Genomic DNA, 27,383 nt, shown 5'->3' with positions numbered 1-27,383 from the left:
TTGCCCATTTTCTAATCAGATTTTTTACTGTTTAGTTTTAAAGAGTTTTTTTTTTTAAATATATTTTATTGATCTTTTATAGAGAGGAAGGGAGAGGGATAGAGAGCCAGAAACATCGATGAGAGAGGAACATCGATCAGCTGCCTCCCGCACACTCCCCACTGGGGATGTGCCCGCAACCAAGGCACATGCCCTTGACCGGAATCGAACCCGGGACCCTTCAGTCCGCAGGCCGACGCTTTATCCACTGAGCCAAACCAGTCAGGGCTTAAAGAGTTTTTTTTTTTAATATATTCTAGATATTAGCCCTTTTTCAGATATGTGGTTGGCAAGTATTTTCTTCCAGTCTATTGCTTATCTTTCATCTTCTTAACATTGTTTCACAGAGAAAAAAATTACATTTTTTAAATATAGCAGGCTAATTTTTAAAAAACATTTTTATTGATTTCAGAGAGAAAGGGAGAGGGAGAGAGATAGAAACATCAATGATGAGAGGGAATAATTGATTGGCTGCCTCCTGCATGCCCCACACTGGGGATCAAGCCCACAACCCAGGCATGTGCCCTGACCAGGAATCAAAACAAACCCTGACCTCCTGGTTCATAGATGCTCAACCACTGAGCCACAGCAGTAAGGCCAAAAATTTGTATTTTCAATGAAGTGTAATACACTAGGTTTTTTTCTCTTCATTTTTTTTTTTTTTACCAGTGTTTTTTTTTAATGGATCATGTCAAGTCTAAGAACTCTTTGCCTAGCCTTATATCCTGAAGATTTGCCCTTATTTTTTCTTTCATAAAAGTTTTACATTCCTGCTCATAATGCATTTGAGTTAATGTTTATGTAAAACGTGAGGTTCGTTCTTTTGCCCCCAGAGGTCCGATTGCTCCAGCACCATTTGTGGAATAATGACCCTGCTTTTGGAGCCACCAAGACTGGTTGAGTCCCTCCACGGTAGCCATAGCTCCTAAAAAGCAGCCTTCCCACAGCTCTCTCACCTTCTGCTACTGTCCCCTCCCTTCCCCTTCCCTGGCCCCAATGCTGTGTCCTCCCCTGTGGTTTCCCACACTCTGCCCACACCTTTGTAAAACAGAGTCCCTTTATTAACATCTCAAATTACCCACTTTAGGCAGCCATCTGTTTCCTGTCGGGACTCTCACAGCCCCCAAATGACACATTTTCCAAATCCCAAACATCAGACATATACTGTCGATAGTCACAAAGTAATAATCATTTATTTTTCTGAAAAGACATTTACAGGTATTTATAGTCAAATGGATTTCCACTTTAAGACAGGTGAAGATGAGAGTGTGTCAGTAAACGAGCATGCAATCAAACATTCCCTTTGTTGTTTCTTTCTGTTTTCACAGAGTCTGTGGTGTTTGTAAGTATGGTATTTGCTCATCCAACTAAGATACCATCACAGTCAAATATTGATTTTCCATGTGCACTGCTCACATCCTTTATACTCTGCATTTTTTGGACCAGGAATTCTTTCTTGCTACCCAGGGAACACTGCTCTGCAGACTGACACCACAGCCCTTCTCTGTCTCTGATAAGGGCGATTAGATCACCCATAGGTCTCTATGATCTATTCTATACCCTCCTGAACCCCTTCCTTTATGAGGACAGATAATCAAGAACTAAGATGTATGCAAAATTGATGAAAAATACATTCTTTCCTAGTTGTATAGAAGGAAACAAACCTGTCTAAGAAATTAATAGAATAAAGTAAAATGATAAACCTTTTCATAAAAATATTAGAGTTCAGTATGCTTGATTTCTGGTTATTTCTATCCAAAAGAAGTTTTCCATACTTTATTTATAACTTAGCAAATATATCACAATTACAAATATTAAGTTGTATCTACGTAGCCAAAATGAAGTGGAGTTAAGACTATTATCCAGATAACTGAGGAAGAAAAAACACTTTATAGTAATGGCCATATGTCTACATGCAAAGGCAAGTGAAGGACTGAAGCAGTTTTCTTGCTACTCAAAATAACCAAATCCACTTCTACCATATTTACTTATGTTCTGCCACAGTTTCAATGTTTTTTACTGAAAGGCTTGGGGTGTCCACTATCTGAATGTTGATCTCAGTTGTGCCATTCATTCTGAGTATAGAGACAGACTAAAAGAGAATACTGAAGTTTTCACCTTAACTATAGAGACTGGCGATCAACATTGCCACTAAATGGAAATTTTGCTTTTTATAGACTTATGTGAGGGCTGAAATGGACCCTAACCCAGCTCTCTCACATGAGAGACATGGAAATGGGAATCCAGACAGGTTCAGCAACTTGCTCGTGGTCCCCCTGATGACAGCCAGCCCAGCACTTTCCCCTACACAGCGCTTAATTATACCATCACTTTACCACTGCGTCTCCACGTGGCGAACCTTTCCCACTGTTTCATTCACTATGTTTTCTCCCTTCTGCATTAGGCCTGATCCTATGTAGAAAAGGTGAGGGACCATCATGCAGTCATAGCCAATCAGGAGGAGATCTCCCCATCCTTTCAAATAAATTCAGCATTTTAAATAGTAATAGAAACAATTTGGATATTAATTATGAAGAACACTGATTTGTTTGCCGTCTTTTAAATCCATGTACTCATGAGCTTTATTTGGTGGGCAGAGGGGTGGAGGGAGATATATGATGAAATCAGAAATGACTACTAGATTTGGCCTCTTCAGCTTGTCACATGCTGCATACAAACAGTCCAAATAGCAAAAATCGAGAAATACTAGGCCACACAATTTGGGCCCCAACCCTTTAACCAGCAAATGGGGCAAGTCAATGCAACAGACCAATGCTTTCAGTGGCTTTTGATTTGATTCCACTGCCATAGACACAGTCCAGATTCAATGTCAAATTTCTTTTAACATTGCAGTGAAAGTGCTAATAAACAGAAAAATGCAAGTCAATATCCATCAAGCACATTGCTCCTTACTTTTGTAATGAGGAAAGATTTATTTTTGGCAAATGGTTCAGTAGTTATAGAATATGAAGACACTTAGAACTAATCTCCCCAATATGAAAATGTCCCCTAATGATCAATTTGAAAGGCACATACCACTGCCCCAGCAGTTCATTCAAGTTGTCTTTAGCATGTGAGATTTTAATTGTGCTTTTAGCTTGTTATCAATGCAATATGGCCTTAAAAAGTGACATCCGTGCATTTGTATAACTTTTCAAATGGACCAATCCTCTTCTCCTCTTCGGACTTCCACTTTCTGAAGATCAGTTTTCGTTAGTCCATGATGGTCTCGAAAGATGCACTTCATAGTTTCTGTTCTATTTTATCTAGAAACCAAGTTTGAATCATCCTTGTGTCCTAACACAAAATGGAGTTTCTTGAATCACCAGTGTGATGGTATTTCCATATTATCATTTGTTTAAATGCAAAAGTCCTGGAATATTATCTCTTCTCACTGGTTGTTTAAGGCTTACTTCACTTCCAGAAGAGATGATTGGCAAACTATTATCCATGTGGTATCTGATAAGGTGGCCGACATTATCAAATATATGATCCTTGGTCCTCACCTTGAAAAGGAGGAACAGAAGTATGTTAAATGATAATAGTTCTCCTGACAGATGTAAACAACTGGGGGGGGGGGGGGGGGGGGAGGGGGGTGACACATAACCCTGAAGAAGATTTTGCTTAATGAAAAAAAGAAAAGATACTTTTTAACTCTGTATCCCTTAGTAAAAATACCTTTTTAAAACAGCTGCCCCTCCCAGTTTGGAAAATGGTAAGCACTTGTCATCTATTTCTCCCTTCAGTTGTATCAATGTTTGTGTCATATGTTTGTGTGCATATATATTGGTAATTGTTATATCTTTCTAGTGAATTGATTCTTTTATCATTATACTAGAGGCCTGGTGCAGGAATTTGTGCATGGGCGGGGGGGGGGGGCGCACCACACCCCCTCTGCCTGGCAGGCGATCCGGGCCAATCAGGGCCATCTCGCCCAGTCCTAATCCAGTTGATCAGGGCCTGCTGGCTGGAGGAAGGGACCACAGGAGGTTGGCCGGCTGTGGGAGGTTGGCTGTGGGAGTGCACTGACCACCAGGAGTAGCTCCTGTATTGAGCGTCTGCCCCCTGGTGGTCAGTGCATGTCATAGCTACAGCCGGTCATCCAGTTGTCTAGTCATAATGGTCACTTAGGCATATATATATATACTAGAGGCCCGGTGCACAAAAATTTGTGCACTCTGGGGGATGGGGGGGGGGGGGTCCCTCAGCCCTGCCTGTGCCCTCTCGCAGTCTGGGACCACTCGGGAGATAACGACCTGCTGGCTTAGGCCTGCTCCTGGGTGGCAGAGGGCAGGCCCAATCCCTAGGTGCAGCCCCTGGTCGGGCTCAGAGCAGGGCTGATTGGGGAGTTGGGGCGCCGCCCCCTGTCATGCACAGAACAGGGCAGATCGGGAGGTTGCGATGCCACCCTCAGTCACGCTCAGAGTAGGGCCGATTGGGGGGTTGGGGCACCTCCCCCGTCATACTCAAGGCAGGGTCGATGGGGAGGTTGCGGAGCCACCCCCTGTCACACACAGAGCAGGGCCCTTCAGGGGGGTTGGGGCTCCGTACCCTGTCACGCACAGAGCAGGGCCAATCAGGGTGTTGAGGAGCTCCCCCCTCTCATGCACAGAGCAGGGCCAATAGGGGAGTTGGAGCACCCCCCTGTCACACACAGAGCAGGGCGGATCAGGGGGTTGGGGCACCACACCCTGTCACACTCAGGGCAGGGCCGATGGGGAGGTTATGGCTCTACCCCGTCACACACAGAGCAGGGCCTGTGGGTGGGGGTGGGGAGGGGGCTGGGGCACTGCACCCTGTCACATACAGAGCAGGGCCGATCAGGGGGTTGGGTGCCTTCCTCTGTCATGAACAGAGCAGGGCAGATAGGGAGGTTGTGGCCCCACCCCTGTCACACACAGAGCCGCAGGGCGATCAGGGGGTTTGGGCGCTGCCCCCTGTCACGCTGATCCCGGTGCCGGGAGGCCTCGCGGCTCCACTGATCCCGGTGCTGGGAGGCATATTACCCTTTTACTATATAGGATAGAGGCCTGGTGCATGGGTGGGAGCCGGCTGGTTTGCCCTGAAGGGTGTCCTGGATCAGGGTGGGGGTCCCGCTTGGGTGCCTGGCCAGCCTGGGTGAGGGGCTGAGGGCTGTTTTCAGGCTGTCGGGTGACTGAAGCTCCCAACCTGTCCTTTTTTTCTTTTTTTAAAAATTCTGGTCCAGCTTTAGCTCTGAGGCTTGGCTCCAGCTCTGAGGCCTCGGCTGCTGAAAGCAGGTATCTGGTTTGTTTGGGTTCTATAATCGAAACACTGTTTCAACTCCAGCTCTGAGATCCCGGCTGGCTGAAAGCAGGTTTCTGGGGTTTTGTTTAGCTTCTATATTTGTAACAATGTTTCAAACTGCAAGCTCAGAGGCCGGCAGCGGCAGGCGGGGAATGTTGGCTTCCTTTGTCACTGAAGCAAGCAAGCCTCCTGTTCGCTTCAAGCTGCCCTGCTGCCGGCCACCATCTTGGTTGGCAGTTAATTTGCATATCGCCCTGATTAGCCAATGGGAAGGGTAGCAGAGGTACGGCTAATTACCATGTTTCTCTTTTATTAGATGGGATAAAATCATTCTTTGTCTCTTTTGACAGTTTTTTCATTTTAATCCAGGATCATTTCTGTCTACAGGCAGCCTCCGCTCCAGCCATACATCTTTTATTGGCTTAACACCATTCTGCTGCTCTGCTCCTGTGGTTCCTTTCCTACACTCCAAATGCCCTCCCCTCTAAAGATTTTGCCCTCTTTCAAGGTTCATCTTATATGCCAGACCCTGCAGGGAGCCTTTCTGTGTGCCTCATCCAGAGAACTCCTCTATCCTGAGGAACACCTAATGCTTTAGCTGAACCATTCTTATGTCATTCATCCTTATAATTACTTAAGCATCTATTTTATGAAATCATAAGCACCCTGACAGCAAGAACTATGTAATAGTTCTTGATACTGAGCTATTGCTGATACTGAGCAATAGCCACTGTGAATAGTCAACTGTGAACTTCCATGGAGGAATTCATTTAATTCACTGAATTGAATTGAGAGAGGCAGAAAGAGGTTGTCCTCTACTTAATCCTATAAGGTGCCTTCTACTCAAATCCCTCCACTAACCTCTATTTAGGACTTGCTGCCCCAGTTGGAGGCTTCAAGTAAAAGTAAACTCTTAGCCTTGAACACTCTTCAACAATATCAATAGGTTTGGGACCTGTCATTCAGAGTAACCAATCACAACATTCTGTAAGGGCCACAGAGAGAAGGCAATAATACCTTGCCTTCGGGATCCACCAGAAGAAGATGCTTTGCCTGGCCTCCCTGGAGTCCACTCAGCACATACTGGCCAGGAGATGTGGCACTCTCTCGAACCAGAAAGTCCCCATCCTTCACTAAGAGGTTCTCTGCTGCCTTCCTGCTCAGCTTGCCGTGGTAGCAGTCTTCACTCCGCAGCTGCTGCTGAATGTACGGCAGAGACTGGGAGCTGGCAGGCTGGGCTGTGGCACCTGGCTGAACAGTTTCAGGGGCCTCTGAAGTCAAAATACAAAAGGAGACATCACCAAGTTAACTCCTCATCCATCCACTTATTCGATCATTCACTCACTCAGCAAATATAACTTGAGCCCCTACTACGTGCCAGGCGCTATTTGAACAATGCTGTTCCTGGAACGAATGAGGGTTTTGTTTTGGGGACTTCCAACAGGCTCTAATTGAATGGTAGATGCAAACACTGCCTTTGGCTTCTGTTGCCAAGAGAGGCTTGCCCAGGTGCAGGAGTTTTTCCTTCTGATGAGGAATGGAACTGACCCACGAGAACTGCTTTTAGAACTGCTGCAAGAGGCTTGTTATGTCCCAGGGGCTGTTTGTCAAAGAGAAAGAGGCTTATGCTGTATCTGGATTACAGACAACTTCTAAGATTTTCCCAAGCTCTTTGAAAATGCCTACAGTAACTTTGGCGATGCCATTTTTTTAGCATTTAGTTTTAAGAAAACACAACACATTACCAATGTGCTTCAGAGATGCTTCTAACCAAATACTTCAAAGCTGTGCTGAACCTCAGAGTATTCCTATTAAATGACTACTCTGTTTGTGTCATTAACTGGCCTGGACAAAACAGAGTCAGTCGGGTAAAAGAAGGCAAAACATCAGGGAAGCATGGTCTGAGACAGCGGCCCAAGTCTCTGCAGAGTAAGTCCTATTTAGAGTTGAGAGCACTGGGATGACAAGGCATCTCCAGGCAGCACTTAATAATACCATTGATACTCTTGGTGATAATAATTACTGTGTAGTTCCATTTACCAAGTATGACAAGCACTGCTCATGCTTTATATACTAGTATACCATTTGGTTACACTCTCATAATTAGGTAGGCAAGGCAATGGATCTTTACAAAGGTTAAATGACTGGTGCAAAGTCACACTGCTAATATGGTGCAGGTCTGAGATTTGAAACAAGGTCTGACTCCAAAGCCCAGGTAATTCATCACCACACTCTAAGGCAGCGGTTCTCAACCTGTGGGTTGCCAACCTGTGGGTTGCGACCCCTTTGGGGTGGGGGGGTCGAATGACCCTTTCACAGGGGTCGCCTAAGACCATCGGAAAACACATATATAATTACATATTGTTTTTGTGATTAATTACTATGCTTTAATTATGTTCAATCTGTAACAATGAAAATACATCCTGCATATCAGATATTTACATTATGATTCAAACAGTAGCAAAATTACAGTTATGCAGTAGCAACGAAAATAATTTTATGGTTGGGGGTCACCACAACATGAGGAACTGTATTAAAGGGTCGCGGCATTAGGAAGGTTGAGAACCACTGCTCTAAGGTGACTGACTTCCTTGCTTTGATGGGAAAATCTTTCCATTTCACAAGGTCTATCCACTCCATTCCTGTAGTGCCCACAAGGATCCTTAGAAGATAACAAGGCTGTCAGGATGATATACAGCATCTCCAGAAGGAATAACATAAAATTCTTAGGTCTGAATCCAGGTAAAAGTCATACGATTCCTTACGGCAAATTTACCAGGAAAATAACCATAGAAATCAGGCTTTGTCTTTAAATGCAAAGGACGTTTTGCATAGAAACCAGCCTTCACCTTTATAAATGCAAAGGGGGTGTTTACATGTCCTTACGCAAGGGTCTCACATGAAAAATCCTCTGGCTTCTAAGATTTAGAACTTACACAAGACAATCCTATGAAGTCACTGATGTAGGAAATCAGTGCCCTGTAGGCACAATCCAGTTCTCCTGTTAATATGTTATAGTTTTGTCCTTGCTTAAGAACTTCTCTACATAACACAATTATAATGCAGCACTATTTAAAAAATATCTTTAGTCCGTCTAGTGCCTATAAATATTCGCCTCTATTGTTTCTGGGGGAAGCCTGAAGTAATGTGTCTAGATTTGATAATACTTGTAGTTGGGCTTAGTGCTGCCTGCTTGAGGCATAACAGGGAACTTCTGATGAGTAGCTGTGTGTGTGTTTATGTTTGTGAAAAAGTGTGCGAGAGTGGGGGAGGAGCATGCATGTGTGAGGCACACACATCTTGGTGCATGGTGGTTTTGGTTTCTTCTGAGAGTATGGTGGAGAGCTTTTGGACAAGGACACAACAAAAGAAAAGGAGACATTATATCATCGTGAAAAGAGGCAACAGACCATGGGCCAGCCAGAGGGCCTCGACAATATTTTCCTAACTCAGTTTCTCACAAGATACACTGTGCTAGGAGATTTCAGTCATCCAAACATTTGCTGAAAATCTAATTCTACTGAAAGAGAAAATCTCACAGACTTTTGTAAATTTTAGTTTTGATTTTAAAAGTTACCCAGGCTAGTTCTTTTAAATCTTGGGAAAACAAAGAAGATGGATCACCTCTGGCTCTATCACCAAATACAACCACGCTTAACATGGTGGTGCATTATCTATTATCTTGATCCTTCCCTTACCTAAAGTTTACTTTGAGAAAAATAATCATAATTTCAATGTAGTTTTTTATATGTAATTCCCACACAATATTTAATAAATGATTGACTTGATATATTTTCCCAGAAGTAGTGAGGGTTAAAGAAGCAACAAGGAAAGCCGCTCTAGATTTAACTGAGACCTAAAAAGAAAAAAGTGATAGGAATCCTGGAAGAGAATCAGCATGTCATCTTGGAGTTCCCATTAGTAACTGGAGACACATTGTTCACAATTAAAACTTCAGGAAATCACACGATAGATGTGAATTTCCATACCCATATGCAGCTGACAGGCAAACCTGAAAAGGGAAATAGAGCTTAAGAAAGAAAAGTCTAGCCGAAACCGGTTTGGCTCAGTGGATAGAGCGTCGGCCTGCGGACTGAAAGGTCCCAGGTTCGATTCCGGTCAAGGGCATGTACCTGGGTTGCGGACACATCCCCAGTGGGAGATGTGCAGGAGGCAGCTGATCGATGTTTCTCTCTCATCGGTGTTTCTAACTCTCTATCCCTCTCCCTTCCTCTCTGTAAAAAATCAATAAAATATATTTTTAAAAAAAAAGAAAAAAAAAAAAAGAAAGAAAAGTCTAACATGCAAGGTCTAGAATTAGCAATTGCAAGTAATGTCGATGAGAAAGGAGGGATGAGACCTTTAAAGAAATGAAACTAATGCGAACTGTGAAGACAGCATATTGATGCAGTCAGCTTTTAAAAGCACACATAAAAGGATGTTTTGATAATGTTGACTATTATATTATCAAAGGACTGGAAAAAAACTGTTTACAGAATTAAAAATGTATACAAAAGTCAGGCTATTGGATAGCAACATAACTAAAGGTAAACTAGAAGAGGGATATAAAGGTGTGAGAAGCGTGTCCAGGTTGGGGACAATCCTCAGGTTTCTGCTGTGAGAGGAAAAGCCCACCCTTGTCTCCCCGCAAAGTGTTATAATGACTCCATCTCTGACTCAGGAGGACGCTAAGTAGTGAATTCTCTTCCTTCGGGTAGCTATATTTTATAACGTTGCCATGAACACCGAATTAGTGAAAAGTGAGCCATTGTCCCTGGGGGTCATGCAGGGGTAAGTTCCTCCAGGCCTCAGGTCACCACATGTTCATCAGTCATACAACACCTTGCTTTATGCGTGCTTCTGTTTAAAGACACCTTCCATAGTATATATTTTTGACTCGTTAATGCATGGCCAACAGCCTGAATGAAGCTTATCTAACACATATTTTCTTGGTAAGGCACATCACAGCTTCTTGAGCTTAGGAATGCTGGACAGAACTTCAACACTACACTTAGAGGCCATTTGAAACAGCAAAACCATGGAGAAATATCACAAACTGTGAAAAGCATGACACCATGTAGACAGGAAAAGGACACTTGCTTACAAGATGAAAGCTGAAGCAAGAAGGCAGAGTACTGCCTTGTTCCACCTCAGCTGGGAATGTGCACCTTGGGCAACTCTAATTTTTCACTGCTCTGCACACGCCTGCAAATGACCACAAAAGTGCCGTGAGTGTTGATTTGGGGGTATGGATTAGTGAGTGAGCAAATTCTCAAATACGGGATCCATGAACAATGAGAATCAACAGTATATTGTTTATTAGTATGGATTACTGGGCATGTGAAAATTATAAAATAGGGACTTATTTGCATTTTGAGGGGAAAATATGTTCACTCTATAAGATGTCTAAAAGTTGCTAGTAAAATATGTCAACGTAAAATGTTAAGCATATATGAAGGGCTGAAATACTACCCAGAGAAAACTTATCTGTAATATAAAGGAAAATGCACATGTCTATCCTATATAATAAAAGAGAAACATGTAAATTGACAGTCCCTCTGCTATGTTCACCAGCCAATCAGGCGTGAGTATGCAAATTAACCCAACAAAGATGGTGGGTTAATTTGCATACACAGCACTGGGCAGAGAGCTGGCAGAGAGTGGAGCGGCTTGGGGAACTTGGCTCCCCAAACCGCCAGACGGAGAGCAGAGAAGGAGAGCTGGCGGCTTGGAGGACTTGGCAGAGTGGGAGGCCATGGGACAGAGACAGAGCTGGAAGGGAAAACCAAGAGCACAGGGGGCACCAGGAATGCTGGGAATAGTAGTTCTGGTGGCAGCCCCAGGACCAGAAGCAGAAGCCCAGAGCACGGGGAGCACCAGGAATGCTAGGAATCGTAGTTCTGGTGGCAGATGGATCTCCTAGACACTAGAGCAGTGATGGCGAACCTTTTGAGCTCGGCTTGTCAGCATTTTGAAAAACCCTAACTTAACTCTGGTGGCGTGCCACATATAGAAATTTTTTGATATTTGCAACCATAGTAAAACAAAGACTTATATTTTTGATATTTATTTTATATATTTAAATGCCATTTAACAAAGAAAAATCAACCAAAAAAATGAGTTTGCATGTCACCTCTGACACGCATGTCATAGGTTCGCCATCACTGCACTAGAGCAAAGTGAGCCTGGAGCAAGTTACTGTTGTGGAGGGGGATGGAGGGAAAGCAAAGGTGAGAGACATAAGTAAAACCAGAGTGTCTAGGAAAAATTAAAGGGAAGATATCCTAAAACTTCCAGGAAATCTCCACCAATGAAGCAAAGAAAAAAAAAAAAGCCTCTATTATTCTGTGAGCAACAAACCAAACTGGGTTGGGGGTCTCAGACAATTCGCTCATATGATTGAAAAGACAGACAGAAACTCCTGGATTGGAGAGGGCTCCCCTGAGGGCTCCAAGATTGGAGAGGATGCAGGTCGGCCTGAGGGACCCACCCCCAGTGCATGAATCTTTGTGCACCGGGCCCCTAGTTAAGATATATTACAAAGCCACAGTAATTAGTATATAGTAATTAATATACTGGTATAGAACAGACAAATAAGCCATCAGGAAAAGTATTCATGTATATAAAAGGCTCAGAAACAGAGTCATATATAGATAGAGTCTAAAAGAAAAATCTAACATGCAAAGTCTAGAATTAGCAATTGCAAGTAATGTCAATGAGAAAGGAGGGATGAGACATTTAAAGAAACAAAACTAATGTGAATTGTGAAGACAGCTTATTGATACAGTCAGTTTTTAAAAGAACACGTAAAAGGATGTTTGGATAATATCGACTATTATCAAAGGACTGGAAAAAACTGTTTACAGAATTAAAAATGTATACAAAAGTCAGGATATCAGATAGCAACATAACTAAAGGTAAACTAGAAGAGGGATATAAAGGTGTGAGCAGAGTGTTAGATAACACTGTTAGACTCCCCCTACCTCATATAAAATATAAATTTCAAGTTGAGTAAATATTTTATTATATAAATAAAACAATAAAGCTGATAGAAGAAAATGTAATAGAAGCTGGATAGAGAAGAGAAAAATTTAATCCAAAGCAAATAGAAGGAAGATATACTAAAGATAAAAATGGAAATCAATGAAATAGAAAATAAAAAACAATAGAGAAAATGAAACCAAAACTTAGGTACTTTGAAAAGATCAATTAAGCTGAATAAATCTTGATGAACACTGATCAAGAAAAGAAACGAGAAGACAGAAAATACCAATAACAAGAAAGAGAGAAGGCATCCTTCAGGCAATAAGAGGATAATAAAGGAATATTATGGGGCACTTCATGTAGAACTGACTCTAAGTGAATAAAGCACAATCCTACTACATTTTTCGGTAAATTGCACTGCCGAAGAAACCACAGTCTCTTCTGGTTTGGCTGTTTGGCCTCTTGAGCAAACTCCAATCTCTTGAGCCCATGCCAACAGGAATAGGCTGTGAAAGTTGTGAAGCTCCCAAGAAAGACACATTCTCCAGCATCTCCTTTCAATGTACACACGGAGGATGATGGCAGAAACATCCCGGAAGGCACAGGTCCAGCCCCTAGATAACAACAGATGAGGAGTCCTCTCCTAAAGCAGAACCAGAGTCCAGGCAGATCATCATCTCCCACCTCCAGCTCAGGGAGCCTGCACATCACCCCTGGCAGGATGAGGCAGTCACTAGAACCAATGGTCGCGGTGTGTTTTGCGTGCTTCCCTTTTGTAAGTGTGGGTTTGTACTGCGGTTATCTTATTCCAATTCCACCAGCAATTTTGGTTGTGCAGGAGGGCAGACAACTTGGCAATTATAAGAATCCCTACCCAATCTTGATCGAGGGGACTCATGCCACCCAGATGTCATGGACTTTTAAGCTGCATGCTCTAACCGGATGGGGTATTTTCAAAGTCTTCCTTTGGGAGAGGGCAAATGGGTTCTATGTGAAGAGAGCTCATTGGGGTGGCAGAAAGGTAGCAGGGACAGCTGTTCACCAATACCTCTCCTCCCTTTCATTACATGCTGGTTTTAGCTGGGCACATGGCCACCCAGCTAGAGTAACATTGTTAGCCCCTTTGAAGCTGGGTATGGCCACATGACCGAGTCCCACAAATAGCAGGTGGGGAGAAATGATGCCTGCTTTTCTGAGTCATGTCCTTTTAAGGAATGTATGTGTATGTATGCCTCTTGCCTTTCTCTCTGCCCACTGGCTGAATACAGATATGATGGTGACTGGCCAAGCAGCCACCTTAGACCAGAGAGTGAAGCCAGGTGTTAAGAATGACAAACTTCCTATCAGACCTGTACCACCAATTTGGGGGGCTAATAGGTATAATGAATGAACTTCAGTCCTTTTTACACTATGGTATTTCTTTGTTATGGCAGCTTTCGACTGAAACTAACATAAATTGTTACAAAAATTAAACAGTATGAGAACTAATGATTCCTCTGCCGTGTGTGATAAGAGTAAGGACTGTGCCAGAGCTCTCCTATGCTGGCTGTATGCCAGGATGAACTGAGGTGCCCTGATGTTATGCTTGAGAGCTATTAGGTAATTGTCTCATTTTACTGAGCTAATCTGTGAGCTTTTGTACGAATAAGGGAGGCTAAGGATGCCTCAAAAAGCTAGAAAGAAATAGGAGGAAACATTAGGGGAGAAAGGTTAAAAGGTGTATTTAAGATATTTTGCAGAAAAGTATGTCCAAAGTTATCCCTACTCCATCTCTACTAAATTTTCTTAAGTCAACATTATTTATATTTTTGGAGTTGGATTTAAATTTTTGGAGGGAGTAATGATAAGCTGAAATGAACCTGGAGGGGGTAGCAAGAAGCCCAGGAGGGCTATGGTACAACCAATCCTAATGGGAATAAAGAGTAAGAGAGTACTAGAGGCCTAAATTATTAAAACTGTTGCCTCCAAGGCAGAGAGAGGGGAAAAGGATGAATAAAGAAGGCTGGAGTCAGCGAGAACACATTTGACATTACTATTTTGGATATAGTAAGACTTATTTACTTTCCACCAATGTCAGGAATGGTGTTATGGATTAATTTTGCCTTTTCACATTATAAAATTGTTTATGATAAAAGGCAAAGTTCCTTTGCTTGAGTTGTGAGCATTTTTAACATTAAAGACTTGGTTATAAAGGCACTGCAGTTGAGAATCAAGGACTAGGTCAGATCACCTGACTCAGGCCATATTTCTAATAATAGGTTGCTGCTCTGAACAGCCCATGACGTGGAAGCTACCAATGTAAAGTCTTATAAAGTGACTTTTAAAATCTGAGGTCCACAAACTTGTTTTCAAAAAGCGGTGCCTCTAACAAATATTACCTGATCCAAACAGGATACTCTCCAGTGTAGCTAAGTTCACCGCAGGAATCTGCGTTCACTGCATATCCCATTACCCAGGTCCCCCTGTGATGGATGTGGAGATACACGACTCAGATCCCCCTTCAGGGAAGGACCAAGAGCCCAGGTGTCAGCAGCCAGCCTCCAGCCAACCATCCCGCAGGGTCTGCCTCAGCTGCAGGGAGCTGTCCTACCCTCAGGCAAGCCCTCATGTGGCCCACGTCCAAAGACTGAGATAAGTGGGGCCAATGTGGGGCACTCTCACAGGCCCATAAGCTCTCTGCAGGGTTGGCTGAGGCTTTGCCAATCCCTCCCGGCCCCAGCCTACTTCCTGCCCCTCCCTTCCAGATAACTGATCCCAATAAAGACCCTGCATGACAAGCCCCATCTCAGTGTCTGCTTCCAGAGAACCAACCCAGCAGGGATGCTTGGGAGCCAAGAGTGATCTTGGAAAGCTTGTAAGAAGACGGCCCATTCGCCACCTGTCCGGCCACGAGGACGTCTGTTTTTTAGTCTAGAGCCGTGGTTGGCAAACTGCGGCTTGCGAGCCACATGCGGCTCTTTGGCCCCTTGAGTGTGGCTCTTCCTAAGCCTTAGGAGTACCCTAATTAAGTTAATAACAATGTACCTACCTATATAGTTTAAGTTTAAAAAATTTGGTTCTCAAAAGAAATTTCAGTCATTGTACTGTTGATATTTGGCTCTGCTGACTAATGAGTTTGCCAACCACTGGTCTAGAGCAGTGGTTCTCAACCTTGGCTGCACATTAGAATCACCTGGGAATCTTTTTAAAATCCTGATTTCTGGGCCTCATCCTCTGGAAATTCTGTTTCTTTGTTATGGGGTGGGGCCACAACATTAATAACAAAGAAACAGAATTTTTGGAGGATGCGGCCCAGAAATCAGGATTTTAAAAAGATTCCCATCGCCCTAACCGATTTGGCTCTTTGGATGGAGCGTCAGCCTGCGGACTGAAAGGTCCCGGGTTCGATTCCAATCAAGGGCATGTACCTTGGTTGTGCAGGGGGTGTGCGGGAGGCAGCTGATGTTTCTCTCTTATCGATGTTTCTCTCTGTCCCTCTCCCTTCTTCTCTGTAAAACATCAATAAAAATATATTTGAAAAAAAAAAAAGATTCCCAGGTGATTCTAATGTGCAGCCAAGGTTGAGAACCACTGGTCTAGAGAGTTCAGGTGATCTGGTTAAGCCAAGGCTCAGCAAAGTCTCCATTTGCATTTCATCTGGCCACCTGGCCACGCCAGCTGTGCAGTTCCCTTGGCAGTTCGGGAAAGGCCTCCTGGGCCAGTGAAAGGACCTGCTCAGCAGTGTGTTCTCCATCCTTGGAATGAACCAGATTTGACACCAAGACAATCTCTGAACCCAACACACATCAACATTTTATGAGAAGCATGTTTTGTTTATATTTCAGTTGATTGTATGCTTTTGGCTTGTTTTTGCTTTTATTTATTTACTAGAGGCCCGATGCACGAAATTCGTGCAAAGGACTGGCCCTCGCAGCCCTGGCTTTGTCGTCTGGATGGTTGTTCGGCTGTTTGGCTGTCCAGTCTAATTAGCATATCATGCTTTTATTATTATAGATATTCCTGCTTCTGCATTTATCCCTGGAAGCAATTGGCAAGAAAGTGATGTATTTTAAGATTAAGTAAAGTCTTAGTGTTTTTACTCACAGTATACACTTTTAAAAAGGAGCCATCTTATTTTAGTGCTGAATAGATGACTTACCAAGGGGTTGTGAAAAGAGTAAAATTAACATCATCAATAAACAGAACCGAAGTCATGGCCATTGTTTCTCATGCAAACAAACAAATTCAAAATTATCTCCTGGCTTTGAACATCCTCCCTTCAGCAAGAGCTCATAGCAAAATTGAAAGTATGTGAAAAGATGATTTAAACCTCACTTCCTCAAGAGAGCCTTCTCTGACCTTCTCAGACCAGGCTCAGTCTCTCTGCTTTCCTAGCAGTTTGTACTTTCCCTTTGAAGCCCATATCACAAAGTCCCCACATTTTGACACTCATTATCTCCACAAAATTCTGTTAATAACTATGTTATTATCTGTTATTGTGGTGAGGGGCTGAGGTCAGAAAGAATCCTTATAGCTTCCTGAAAATGAGGCCAAGGAAATAGCCTTCTTTCATGTGAGACAGTGTAGTGAGCTCAATAGTAACCTCAAAAGATTAGGTTCAAGTCCTAACCCCCCATACCGGTGACTGTGACCTCATTTGGGAAAAGGGTCTTTGCAGATGTCATTGATGTTCTCTAGATGAGCTCCTCCTGGGTTTAGGTGGGCCCTAAATTCAGAAGCTGCTATCTTATAAGAGAGAGAAGAGGGAGATCTGAGACGCAGGGTGAAGGCCAGGTGAAGACTGAGGTGAAGACAAGCCAAGGAACTAGGAGAGGCCTGGGACAGATTCTTCTCCAGAGCTTTCAGAAGGTACCACCCCAACTAACATGTTCATTTAGGATTCCTGGCCCCCAGAACTGTGAAACAATGAATTTCTGTTGTGTTAAGACACCCAGTTTGCAGCAATTTGTTACAGCACCTACAGGAGACTAATACAGACAGAAAATAGCTACTTACTTTCACGGTGCCACAGGCTCCCCAGCAGCTGGGCGGAGCTTGGATTCCGGGCAGAGCCCAGTGCGCTGTGAAGAGCCTGCGTGTTAATGTAGCAGGGGTCGTCGAAGAGATCCACTCGACACGTGTGCTTCATTAACGCAGTGTCCCTTTGGGACGGCACTGCTCTCTCGTGGGCATTACCTGTAGTGATTAGTTGAGATCAGTGTATCATGTTCTGCTTTGCAAACAATAAATGAAATCATATTAGAGTCTAGAATTGATAGGAAGCCAAAAGCCACCCTCCTCCCCTACAAGGATTGAATATTAACCTATAGAAATTAGATAAGCTCTGGTCTTTGAGGAAAAGCTCCCTCTTGTTGGTCTCCCTGCCCCATGGCTTCAAACAGACAGAAAAGGAGCAGGAAGATCCCAGAGAACAGCCCGGCAGGAAAAGGGCCGACTGTCCAGCAAACAGACCAACCAGCAGACAACATTGCTCAGAGCTGCAGTCCAGACCAAGAAAACACATGTGCCACACGAAACCTGAATACCAATTATTCAAACTCCTTTTCAAAAAACTCATTCCTTGATTTAAAATGATTTAGAGTGGGAAGCCTCTCTTCTCTCTATGCTCAGCTTTGTTCTGCCCAGCTCAGCCTTGCAGCAAGGACTGGTGTTTCCGCTGTTTTTTATCAGAATGGACTCACCCCTCAGGCCATCTCCTCCACTCCCCTGACTATCTCCTCCACCTCCCTGACTCCATTTTCTCCTCTCCATTCGATTCTGCACATTATGGCCAAAATGACCTTTTTAGAACTGAAAATCTCATCATATTTCTCAGAGATTCAAAACCCTTTAATTCCTTCCATTGCATCTTCAGACAAAGCTCAAAGTCTTCAACAAGCCCGTGGCCCTCCTCCTGGCCACCCAGCTTCCCTGGTAACCCCTCTTGTCCCGTTGGGCTCACGTTGGCCTTCTTGCAGAATGATCCCCACCGCAAGGCCATCTTCTGATTGACATGCTCTTCTCTCCCCTTCTCCAGCATCCTCATCCTTCAGGTGTCAGTTCAAACCTCACTTTCTCAAGAGAGCCTTCTCTGACCTTCTCAGACTAGGCTCAGTCTCTGCTTTCCCAGGAGTTTGTACTTGGCCTTTGAAGCCCGTATCGCAAGAACAATATATTTTGCCCTGGTCAGTTTGGCTCAGTAGATAGAGCGTCAGCCTGCAGATTGAGGGGTCCCGGGTTCAATTCCGGTCAAGGGCATGTATCTTGGTTGCGGGCACATCCCCAGTGGGAGGTGTGCAGGCAGCTGATCGATGTTTCTCTTATTGATGTTTCTAACTCTATCCCTCACCCTTCCTCTCTGTAAAAAAATTAATAAAATATATATATTTTTAAAAAGTAATATATTTTGTTGTTTATTATTTTTTAAATATATTTTATTGATTTTTTACAGAGAGGAAGGGAGAGGGATAGAGAGTTAGAAACATCGATGAGAGAGAAACATCGACCAGCTGCCTCCTGCACACCTCCTACTGGGGATGTGCCCACAACCAAGGTACATGCCCTTGACCGGAATTGAACCTGGGACCTTTCAGTCCGCAGGCCGACGCTCTATCCACTGAGCCAAACCGATTTGGCTGCTTATTATTTTTTAAGGTGTTTACTATATCTGAACTGCATGTTCCATGAGGACAGGGATCCTGTCTGTCTTGTTCACGGCTGCTACTCCTGCTCCTAGCACATGCCGGGCACATAAAATGACATCAACAGCAGTTACTGGATGAATGGATATTAGCACCATCGTTCACTACCTGATGGCAGGTAGTTCAAGTACTTTGTACCATCCAGATGGTTCTGTCTTGAGAATGCCAGGATGGAATTTTTTTGCTTTGCTATTAAAACCAGTACATTTATAGTTTTGGGCCACATGTGCTACGAGATCACCAAGATGCACATGAAGTGGGGACAGTGGCATTCCATCATCCCACCACAAAACAACACCAGTCCTTCTATTGTTTCAGTCATTAAACCCCTCCCATGTGGTCCAAAAGGGACCAACTTCATATTGGACTTCACATCATGGTGAATAGCTGTATGACGTAATGCAAAGCATGGAAACCCAAGAGTGCACCGACTCAGGGAAGCCCAACCGGAAGACAACAGCTCTTAATACCTGCTCCTCCTTTACACTTTGTCTGCCTATCGGTGTCACATGTCACCTTGTGCCATGTCATGTTCTATACATGGGCGACCCTGAGGGAGGAGTGGAATTTCTAGAGGGAGAGGTTGGCAAGGCACCTCATTTGTTTGCAGCACATGACAATTTGCAACTGCTTGGTGAAGTGGATTCATGAAGTGTGTTATTTCATTTAATCTAAACTTACTTTCACAAATGCTTAAGTGGCTAAAAGATCCCTGCAAATAAATCAAGAACTGAAGATTATTCTTTTTAGTACAAGCTCCTCCTTGGCTGCATTAGAGCTTATAAGAATAATATAATTAAATGCAAAGTTTAATCTACCAAAAGTTAGAATTATTGAGATTTGAAATGTGGATTTATGTAAATTTTATTGATCAATAAATGCTTTAAATGTATATTGGGCCCTGAGATATTATTTAATGACAGTATTCAGTCAATGTAATTAGCAAGACATTTTTAGAAAATGTTTATCATTAACTCTAACTTCGAAAATTTCTATTTTTGTGTGTTTTATTATACTTGCATAATATATTAGTATATGTGTCAAAAACTTACATCTGATTAAATTACCATTTATTTAGGAGTGCCTGCTCTTAAAAATTTACTGAAAGTAGAATATGATCAAAAGTGTTTGCAAGCAGTGTGCTTCTGAATGAACAGGGACCTGACTTCACATCCCTGTGTTATTGCTTACTATTTGTGTGGCGTGAGGCATGCCACTTAACCTCTCCAAGTATCAGTTTTGTAAAATGGGGGGTGCCTCGCTTAAAATATGGCTGTGAGGATTAAATTAAAGAATGTGGCCGAGACCCTCACTGAGCATAGAGCCTGCCTCCTAGTAGGATTCAATAGACAGTGATGGCGAACTTTTTGAGCTCGGCGTGTCAGCATTTTGAAAAACCCTAACTTAACTCTGGTGCCGTGTCACATATAGAAATTTTTTGATATTTGCAACCATAGTAAAACAAAGACTTATATATATATATTTTTTTAAGCTTCTCTTTTTTCATTTTTTATACATTTTATTGATTTTCTACAGAGAGGAGGGGAGAGGGATAGAGAGTCAGAAACATCAATGAGAGAGAAACATTGATCAGCTGCCTCTTGCACACCCCCCATTGGGGATGCGCCTGCAACCAAGGTACATGCCCTTGACCGGAATCGAACCTGGGACCCTTGAGTCCGCAGGCTGATGCTCCATCTGCTGAGACAAACTGGTTAGGGCAAGACTTACATTTTTGATATTTATTTTATATATTTAAATGCCATTTAACAAAGAAAAATCAACCAAAAAAATGAGTTCGCATGTCACCTCTGACACGCGTGTCATAGGTTCGCCATCACTGCAATAGGAAGTTCCCATCAATGCTCAGGGTGTATTTATTCATTGATACTGGGCCTCTGCACACAGTGCTTAGTTCCTGCTGTAATAGCCACCCCATTCTTTTCTTTGTTTTTTTTTTTTTAATACATTTTTGTTTATTTCAGAGAGGAAGTTAGAGGGAGAGAGAGAGAGATAGAAACCTCAATGATGAGAGAGAATCATTGACTGGGTGCCTCCTGCACGCCCTCTACTGGGGATGGAGCCCCCAACCCAGGCATGTGCCTTGACCGGGAATCGAACTGTGACTTCCTGATTCATAAGTCAATGCTTAACCACTGAGCCACGCTGGCTGGGCCCCATCCCTTTCTTGACCTAACTTCCATTTATCTAGTAAGATTCTGCTCTGAATCCACCTCCTTTAGGAAGCCTTCCGGTAAGTTCCTCCCTTCCCCAGGCTGGGTCAGGAAGGTGCCACTCTCTGATGCACTGAAGGCGTCTGCTTACTTGTCTGTCTTCCCCTTAAGACTACAAATTCCCTGAGTCCTTGAGGAGAGACTAGAACCCACTTATCGGTGTACCTTCTGCATCTTCAATGTCTGGCCAAAAGCAGATGCCCAAAAGAAAAATGTCTGTCAGCTGAATGAGCAGATGACTGAGTGCGACCCGGGCTGGCCGCACCACGACCTAAAGACCCAGAGCCGGCCTTCGGCACAGGGCGCTGCTCGTCTGCCCCTCTCGGCGCGCTGGCATGCGCTGACCACACCAAGTCTGCCATCCCACAGGCTGGCACAGAAGCGCCCATGTCCACACCCAGTCTCTCCTGAAAACTACCATTCCTTTTTTTATTTCAAGTGTGCCATTATATTTAAGTCAGCAATGTTGTCTTAAATTTTAAAAAAAAGATATCTCACCCTTTACCCAAATTTAAAATCTTTTTAGGGAGAAGCGTGTGGCTGATGAGAGCTGACCCACACCTGCTAGCCGCTATGCAGGCCAAAAGGCCTTTGTGCCAAGTACGACTGAGAACCACCCAACCAGCCCAAGAGGCGGTTTCTGGCAGAATATACTAGTAAGTACATACACAGTGTGTACGCTGTAAGTACCAACGTTTATAAGTAGGGTTTGTGGGAATTTAATGTCTTTTTGATTAAAAATATCAACATTCCCATTTTAAATTGAAGGTTGGGGGAACATTATTCTATTTTGCTAACTATTTCTTTCCATAAGGGAATTTATTATTAAGGATAGGGATATTTTATACATCTGGCAATAAATACAATTAACTCCTTCAACAACCAGAAGCCTAGTGCAGTATTTATAATACACTGGGATTCAAGTTTTATGTCAATATTTGAATAAATCAATGTCTTGGGAGGAAAAAGCCAAACCTTATTGAAAATATTTGTATAGGTGTCTCCCAAATGCTTATGTATGAATCTCTGGGAAAAACCATAAAAATGTCTATTTGCTATTCTGGCAACTGCTATTAATTTGCTCACTGGTCAAGAATTTCAGATCACTTTTTAACATATGTCCAACTCAGGCCCCAAGGTAGGAATACCTGATTCCTGTGTGTCTGTGGATGAAAGGATACCGAGTTAGGGACGTCCTTCCTGCCACAATGGGAAGAACCACACTTGTCGTGGCCCCTGGAGCAGGGCTGACTCTTTCTAGCCCCATGGTCTCAGTGGCTGAGGTCGGGGGAAGTAGCTGCCTAGTGTTCTGGTTCCCACTGAAAGTAAGGAACCTGCTTTTTAAAAGAAACAATGTTATAGCTCGGTGCTTGACCCACAGGACAGTAAAGAGGCATTGAGTGAATTGTTGAAGAAATCCTATATAAAAAAAGCCTAATATGCTAAGTGTCTGGTCATCTGTTCAATCAATCAAAGCATAAAATGCTAAGGCTGCTCAACTGCTCGCTATGATGTGCACTGACCACCAGGGGGCAGACGCTTCGACTGGTAAATTAGCTTGCTGCTGGGGTCTGGCCGATTGGTACTGCGATTGGGACTGAGTGAGATGGGCCAGACATGCCCTGGAGCCCTCCCACGGCCCCTCCCCGGCTGGCCAACCTCCCGTGTCCCTCCCTGGCCTATATTGTGCACCCGTGGGGTCCCTTGGCCTGGCTTGCACCCTCTCGCAATCCGGGACCCCTCAGGGGATGTCAGAGAGCCAGATTTGGCCCGATAGCGGAACAACCATTCACTATGACGTGCACTGACCATCAGGGGGCAGACGCTCAATGCAGAAGTTACCCCCTGGTGGTCAGTGTGCTTCCACAGGGGGAGCACCGCTCAGCCAGAAGCTGGGCTCATGGCTGGTGAGAGCCTCTCCCATCTCCGCACCAGTGCTAAGGATGTCCGACTGATGGCTTACTCGGCCTAAGCCATCAGTTGGACATCCCCCAAGGTCTCCTGGACTGCAAGAGGGCACAGGCCGGGCTGAGGGACTTCCCCTAGACCCCCCGAGTGCACAAATTTCATGCACCGGGTCTCTAGTGAAGACTATAAAATGAGATCAAGGCAGAGCGTGGAGACAGTTTCAGGGAGCTTCAGCACAGGTGGAAAACGGGGTCCTTAGGTGAGGGGTTTCCAGAGAAAGGGAAAGGAGGGAGGGAGGGAGCAATTACAGCTCACAGGGAGCATAGTTTTGTTTATTTTTAAATTTCCACCCAAGGATATTTTTTCCCATTGATTTTTAGAGAGAGTGGAAGGAAGGGGGAGAGACAGAGAGAGAGAGAAACATCTATGTGAGAGAGACACGCACCCCAACCAGAGCCAGGGATGGAGCCTGCAACCAAGGTACATGTCCTTGACCGGAATTGAACCTGAACCCTTCAGTCCATGGGCCGATGCTCTATCCACTGAGCCAAACTGGTTGGAGCAGGGAGCATAGTTTTAAAAAGACATTTACCATTCATCTAATTTGTTTTAGTCAGATCATTAAGAATTCCTTTAAAAATTTAAACAACTTTAAAGAATAGCATGACATTTTAATTTCTATCAAAAGAAGCCATACTTTTGAAGAATTTTAATTACTGCATTACTCACTACTCTTATTATTTTTTCAGGTTGGAGGAAGGTGGTAATCATAGCTGTACCCCAAACAATAAATCCTCATGCTTTCCCCACTGCATAAAAATAATAAAATCAATAGATTACATTGGCATAATTCCATCAGAAATACCAAAGCATCCTTGGGAGTGACTACCTTCTACAGGACAAGTTCCTGCTAATTTCCTTAGCATCCCTACATGTGGTCATCCAGGTCTACCCTCCCCTGTATTACTTTCACTGTCCAGTTATCTCCCCCTGTAAAGCTGCAAAACTTTCCTTCCCAAATGAGTACATAAATGGATAAATACTTTCAACCATTTGTAAGAATGAAACGACCTGTCAGTATACCTTGTTTTTATGAAAATAGTTTCCAATCTGAGAGTGGATGCCCTGCACCTGTGCTGTGGAAAAGCTGCGCCCTATGTCAGTAACCACAAGCAGTCATCAGCCATTTAACGCCCCGGCAGGTCTGGGGTGGGTGGGACCGGGATCAGGACTCACATTTCAGATTTCTTTGTTCCCTTTGCCAAGCAGAAATAAAGGTTTTCTCTTAATCCTGGTGGACTTGACAAGCACTCATTCTCACATTCGCCTACTGCCTGACCTTTGAAATGGGAGTCGGAGAAAGCACCTTTCCAGTGCGAGCCTTTGTGTCAGAGCAGTGAGAGGCCCCGGGAAGGAGGACAGTGCGGCAGAGGGAGAAACAGGAGCCTCCCCAGGCACCCGCCCGTGGCCTCCTGGGTCTCTCAGAACGCGGAGGCCTGTAGCCGAGGCAGTATGTGTTCAGAATATGCACCTGCCTTTCCCATCAAGTGTTACAGCAATGTGACCACGTGACATAAAAGAGTAGGGAGAGTGGCCGATGGGGAAGGGCGACTGTACCTACCGATTGCCCTGCTTTGCTCCAAACAGTTCTCATAGACGCTGCTGCAGTCCGAGTTCCCAGGCTGCAGGGACAACAGATCGTGAGACATTTATAATCACAGCATCCGTTCCTGAACTTCCCCAGAATAAACTAAGCAGGAATAACACTCCCAGCAGACTACAGCAGACAGCTTCACCTTCTGATACAGGAAGTGCCTGGCAGGTGAAAAAAGGAAACGGGCTTGGGGTGAGGAGTGTAGACTCCTTTCCACAGTGCGTTGTTGGGAGCTGCAGAGACGGGGGTGAGGGTCGTCACAGCTGCCACCACCAGGCGCATCCTGAGGGCACTGCTTCTGCTGGGAGGTCACATTCCAGGACTCAGGCCAAGGCTCAGCGAGAAGGTGTGATTTCCAGGACACTTGTCTAAACACCGGCCACTTGGCAAACCTCTACCTAATCGTGAATGGCAGACTGCGGCCCTACTCTGCTGGGGCTGGTGCCAGGCTCACTTTCATCCTTAAACATCTCGTGCTCACTTCAGTATTGGGATGGGATCCAGGGATGCCTTCGAGAAGGGGTGTCTGTGCTTTAGGAAGATAACCCAGCCATTTCGTGCGGGAGCGTCTGGGGGGCATGAAATTAGAGATAAAGAAGGGGCTTTCAGAATCATCCGGGCAAGTGAGGACCAGAACTTAGAAAGATGCGCTAGGACTGGAAAAGGTTGGGTATATTCAAAAGACATAGAATCCCAGGTCTCTAAGATGAGTTGCTATAGGGCTCAATGTGTGAGGAAAACAAAAAACTGTAGATTATTGAAAGAGTGGCAATGCCATTCTATAATATGAGTAAATCAGTAGAGGACTCTGGTTTGGAGTCCAGGAGAAAACGCTCAGTTCAGTCTTGATATAAACCAGCAACTTCATGCCTGTGGCATCACAGCCGAGGGAGGTAGGAGCTGGGAGAAGAGGCTGGAGGACTACACACATAGGTGTCAGGCCACAGGAGAAACTGGGCCAGGGCAGTGCATTGGAGAGCGCCTCCCTGGTGGTGAGGCAAGGGCTTGGCTTCCCAGGGGAGGGGATGCAAGAATACAAGACAGAAAAAGAAAAGATGCAACTTACTTTGGAAATGCATCAAAAATAAGATGGATGGATGGGTGGAGGATAGATGGCTACATAGGATGACAGAGCAAATATAATAAAATGTTAATTGTAGAATCTAGATGGTGAGTCTATGAGTGTTCGCCGTATAATTCTTTCAACTTTTCTGTATGTTTGAAAATATTCATAATAAAATTTGGAAAGCCAAACAAAAGAAAGAAAAACGGCAACTAGAGATGTGGGATCCGTATCACACAATGGAAATGTTTTAGAAGCTAACAGACGAGGTCTAAGAAAACACAAGGCAGCCAACAGGTATCAAATGCTGGAGACAAATTCAGAATACTGGGGAAGGAAGTAGATTTAGCAATTAAACCACTGGTGACTAAAAAAAAAATAAATGGGTGACTACTGTATAAGTAATTTCTCTCAAGTTGTCAAGTGGAGTTCAGATCTTAAAAGTATAGGTAAAGATAGTTGTTTTTCTTTTTTTCTAGAAGTTTGTGGGTTAAAGAAAGAGGAGGAGGTGGGACATTATTAGTTGGGTTGGAGGAGTCCAAGTTTATATGCAGACAGAAGGGAAAGAACTGGTAGACAGAGAGAGAATACAGATCGAGACAGAGGTTGATGACAGAACAAGGGCACAGAGTTGGTAGGATGGGTGGGTGGGATCAGGAGCCCAAGGGAAAGACTAGCTGTGGAGATGGTAACTAAGGAAGAGAGGCAAGGAGAACGTAGGAAGACTTGGAGACGGGAGAGGGTGAAGTTGAGGATAATGTGTTGGACTGCCCTGGGGTTCCAGTGAAGTGAGATGTGAGGTCAGCTGCTGAGGCGGAGGTTGGGAATTGGAGTAAAAATGATCTACTCCAGGCCCTGTCAATGATTCACTCTCTGGCTCAGTACTGAGGAAGATGATACTTTCTCTAAATTAGCATTTGGAAACCCACAAATTAAACTCTCTAGTGATAAGGACAGAATCACTTTGCTAGTTCCAATCATAATAAAACGTTACTTACCAAATAGCACAACTTTTCACACCGTATGGGGCAGTAAGCCATCTGTTCTGTGGCTTGAACTCTGACCCGCACGTCTGAAACACCACCCATGGGTGGCTGCTTTCCTGGTATTTCATTGTAATACTCATGATCGTCTCTCTCGTCCGCATGGCCGTCAATATGGACCTCCTCACTGTAAGGCAAAAAAGAATCCCCAAGAGGCTGGGCGGGAATTCAAATGCTGTAGGGGATGCAGATGGGTCAGAACAACGCAAATCATCCTGAAAAACGCTGCATTCATGTTGTAATTTTACAGATGTGCTTAAACGATGTCAAACATCTGGATGGGAGCAACCAGATGGCCGAGTTGTTTAGATTTTCATGGACAATTAAAGTGGGATAAGCCAACCAAAGTGACAAGGGTGATGCTTTTGTGTTTCCCTTCCAGCCCAGGAAATATATATATATGAACTCCCTGAATGTAAGACATTTTTGTCAATGGTATATAAAAATACAAAGTTTTCCCAGGTACCCCCAGCATGCTTTGTACCATTTCACAAATGCTTTGCTCAAAGGAAA

General features: G+C 44.0%; 1 protein-coding gene across 1 annotated transcript in view; it reads right to left on the bottom strand.

Annotated features, from left to right (window-relative positions):
- Positions 1 to 1,166: 1,166 nt before the first annotated feature.
- Positions 1,167 to 27,383, bottom strand: part of SHC4 (SHC adaptor protein 4) — a 115,274-nt gene continuing 89,057 nt past the window's right edge. Inside the window, exons 8-12 of the mRNA XM_070423334.1 lie at positions 26,826 to 26,997; positions 24,732 to 24,792; positions 17,284 to 17,463; positions 6,322 to 6,575; positions 1,167 to 3,545 (exon numbers count right to left, since the gene is read on the bottom strand). Coding sequence (XP_070279435.1) covers positions 3,390 to 3,545; positions 6,322 to 6,575; positions 17,284 to 17,463; positions 24,732 to 24,792; positions 26,826 to 26,997 — 823 coding nt within the window. The 3' untranslated portion in view covers positions 1,167 to 3,389. The remainder of the gene's footprint in view (positions 3,546 to 6,321; positions 6,576 to 17,283; positions 17,464 to 24,731; positions 24,793 to 26,825; positions 26,998 to 27,383) is intronic.

This window comes from Myotis yumanensis, unplaced genomic scaffold (genome assembly GCF_028538775.1).
Source record: "Myotis yumanensis isolate MYYU_CA2020_CCGP unplaced genomic scaffold, mMyoYum1.0.hap1 SCAF_1, whole genome shotgun sequence".
In the NCBI taxonomy this organism is placed as follows: Eukaryota; Metazoa; Chordata; class Mammalia; order Chiroptera; family Vespertilionidae; genus Myotis; species Myotis yumanensis.
The sequence above is the reverse complement of the archived record's forward strand: the minus strand, read 5'-3'. Positions and strand labels throughout refer to the sequence as shown.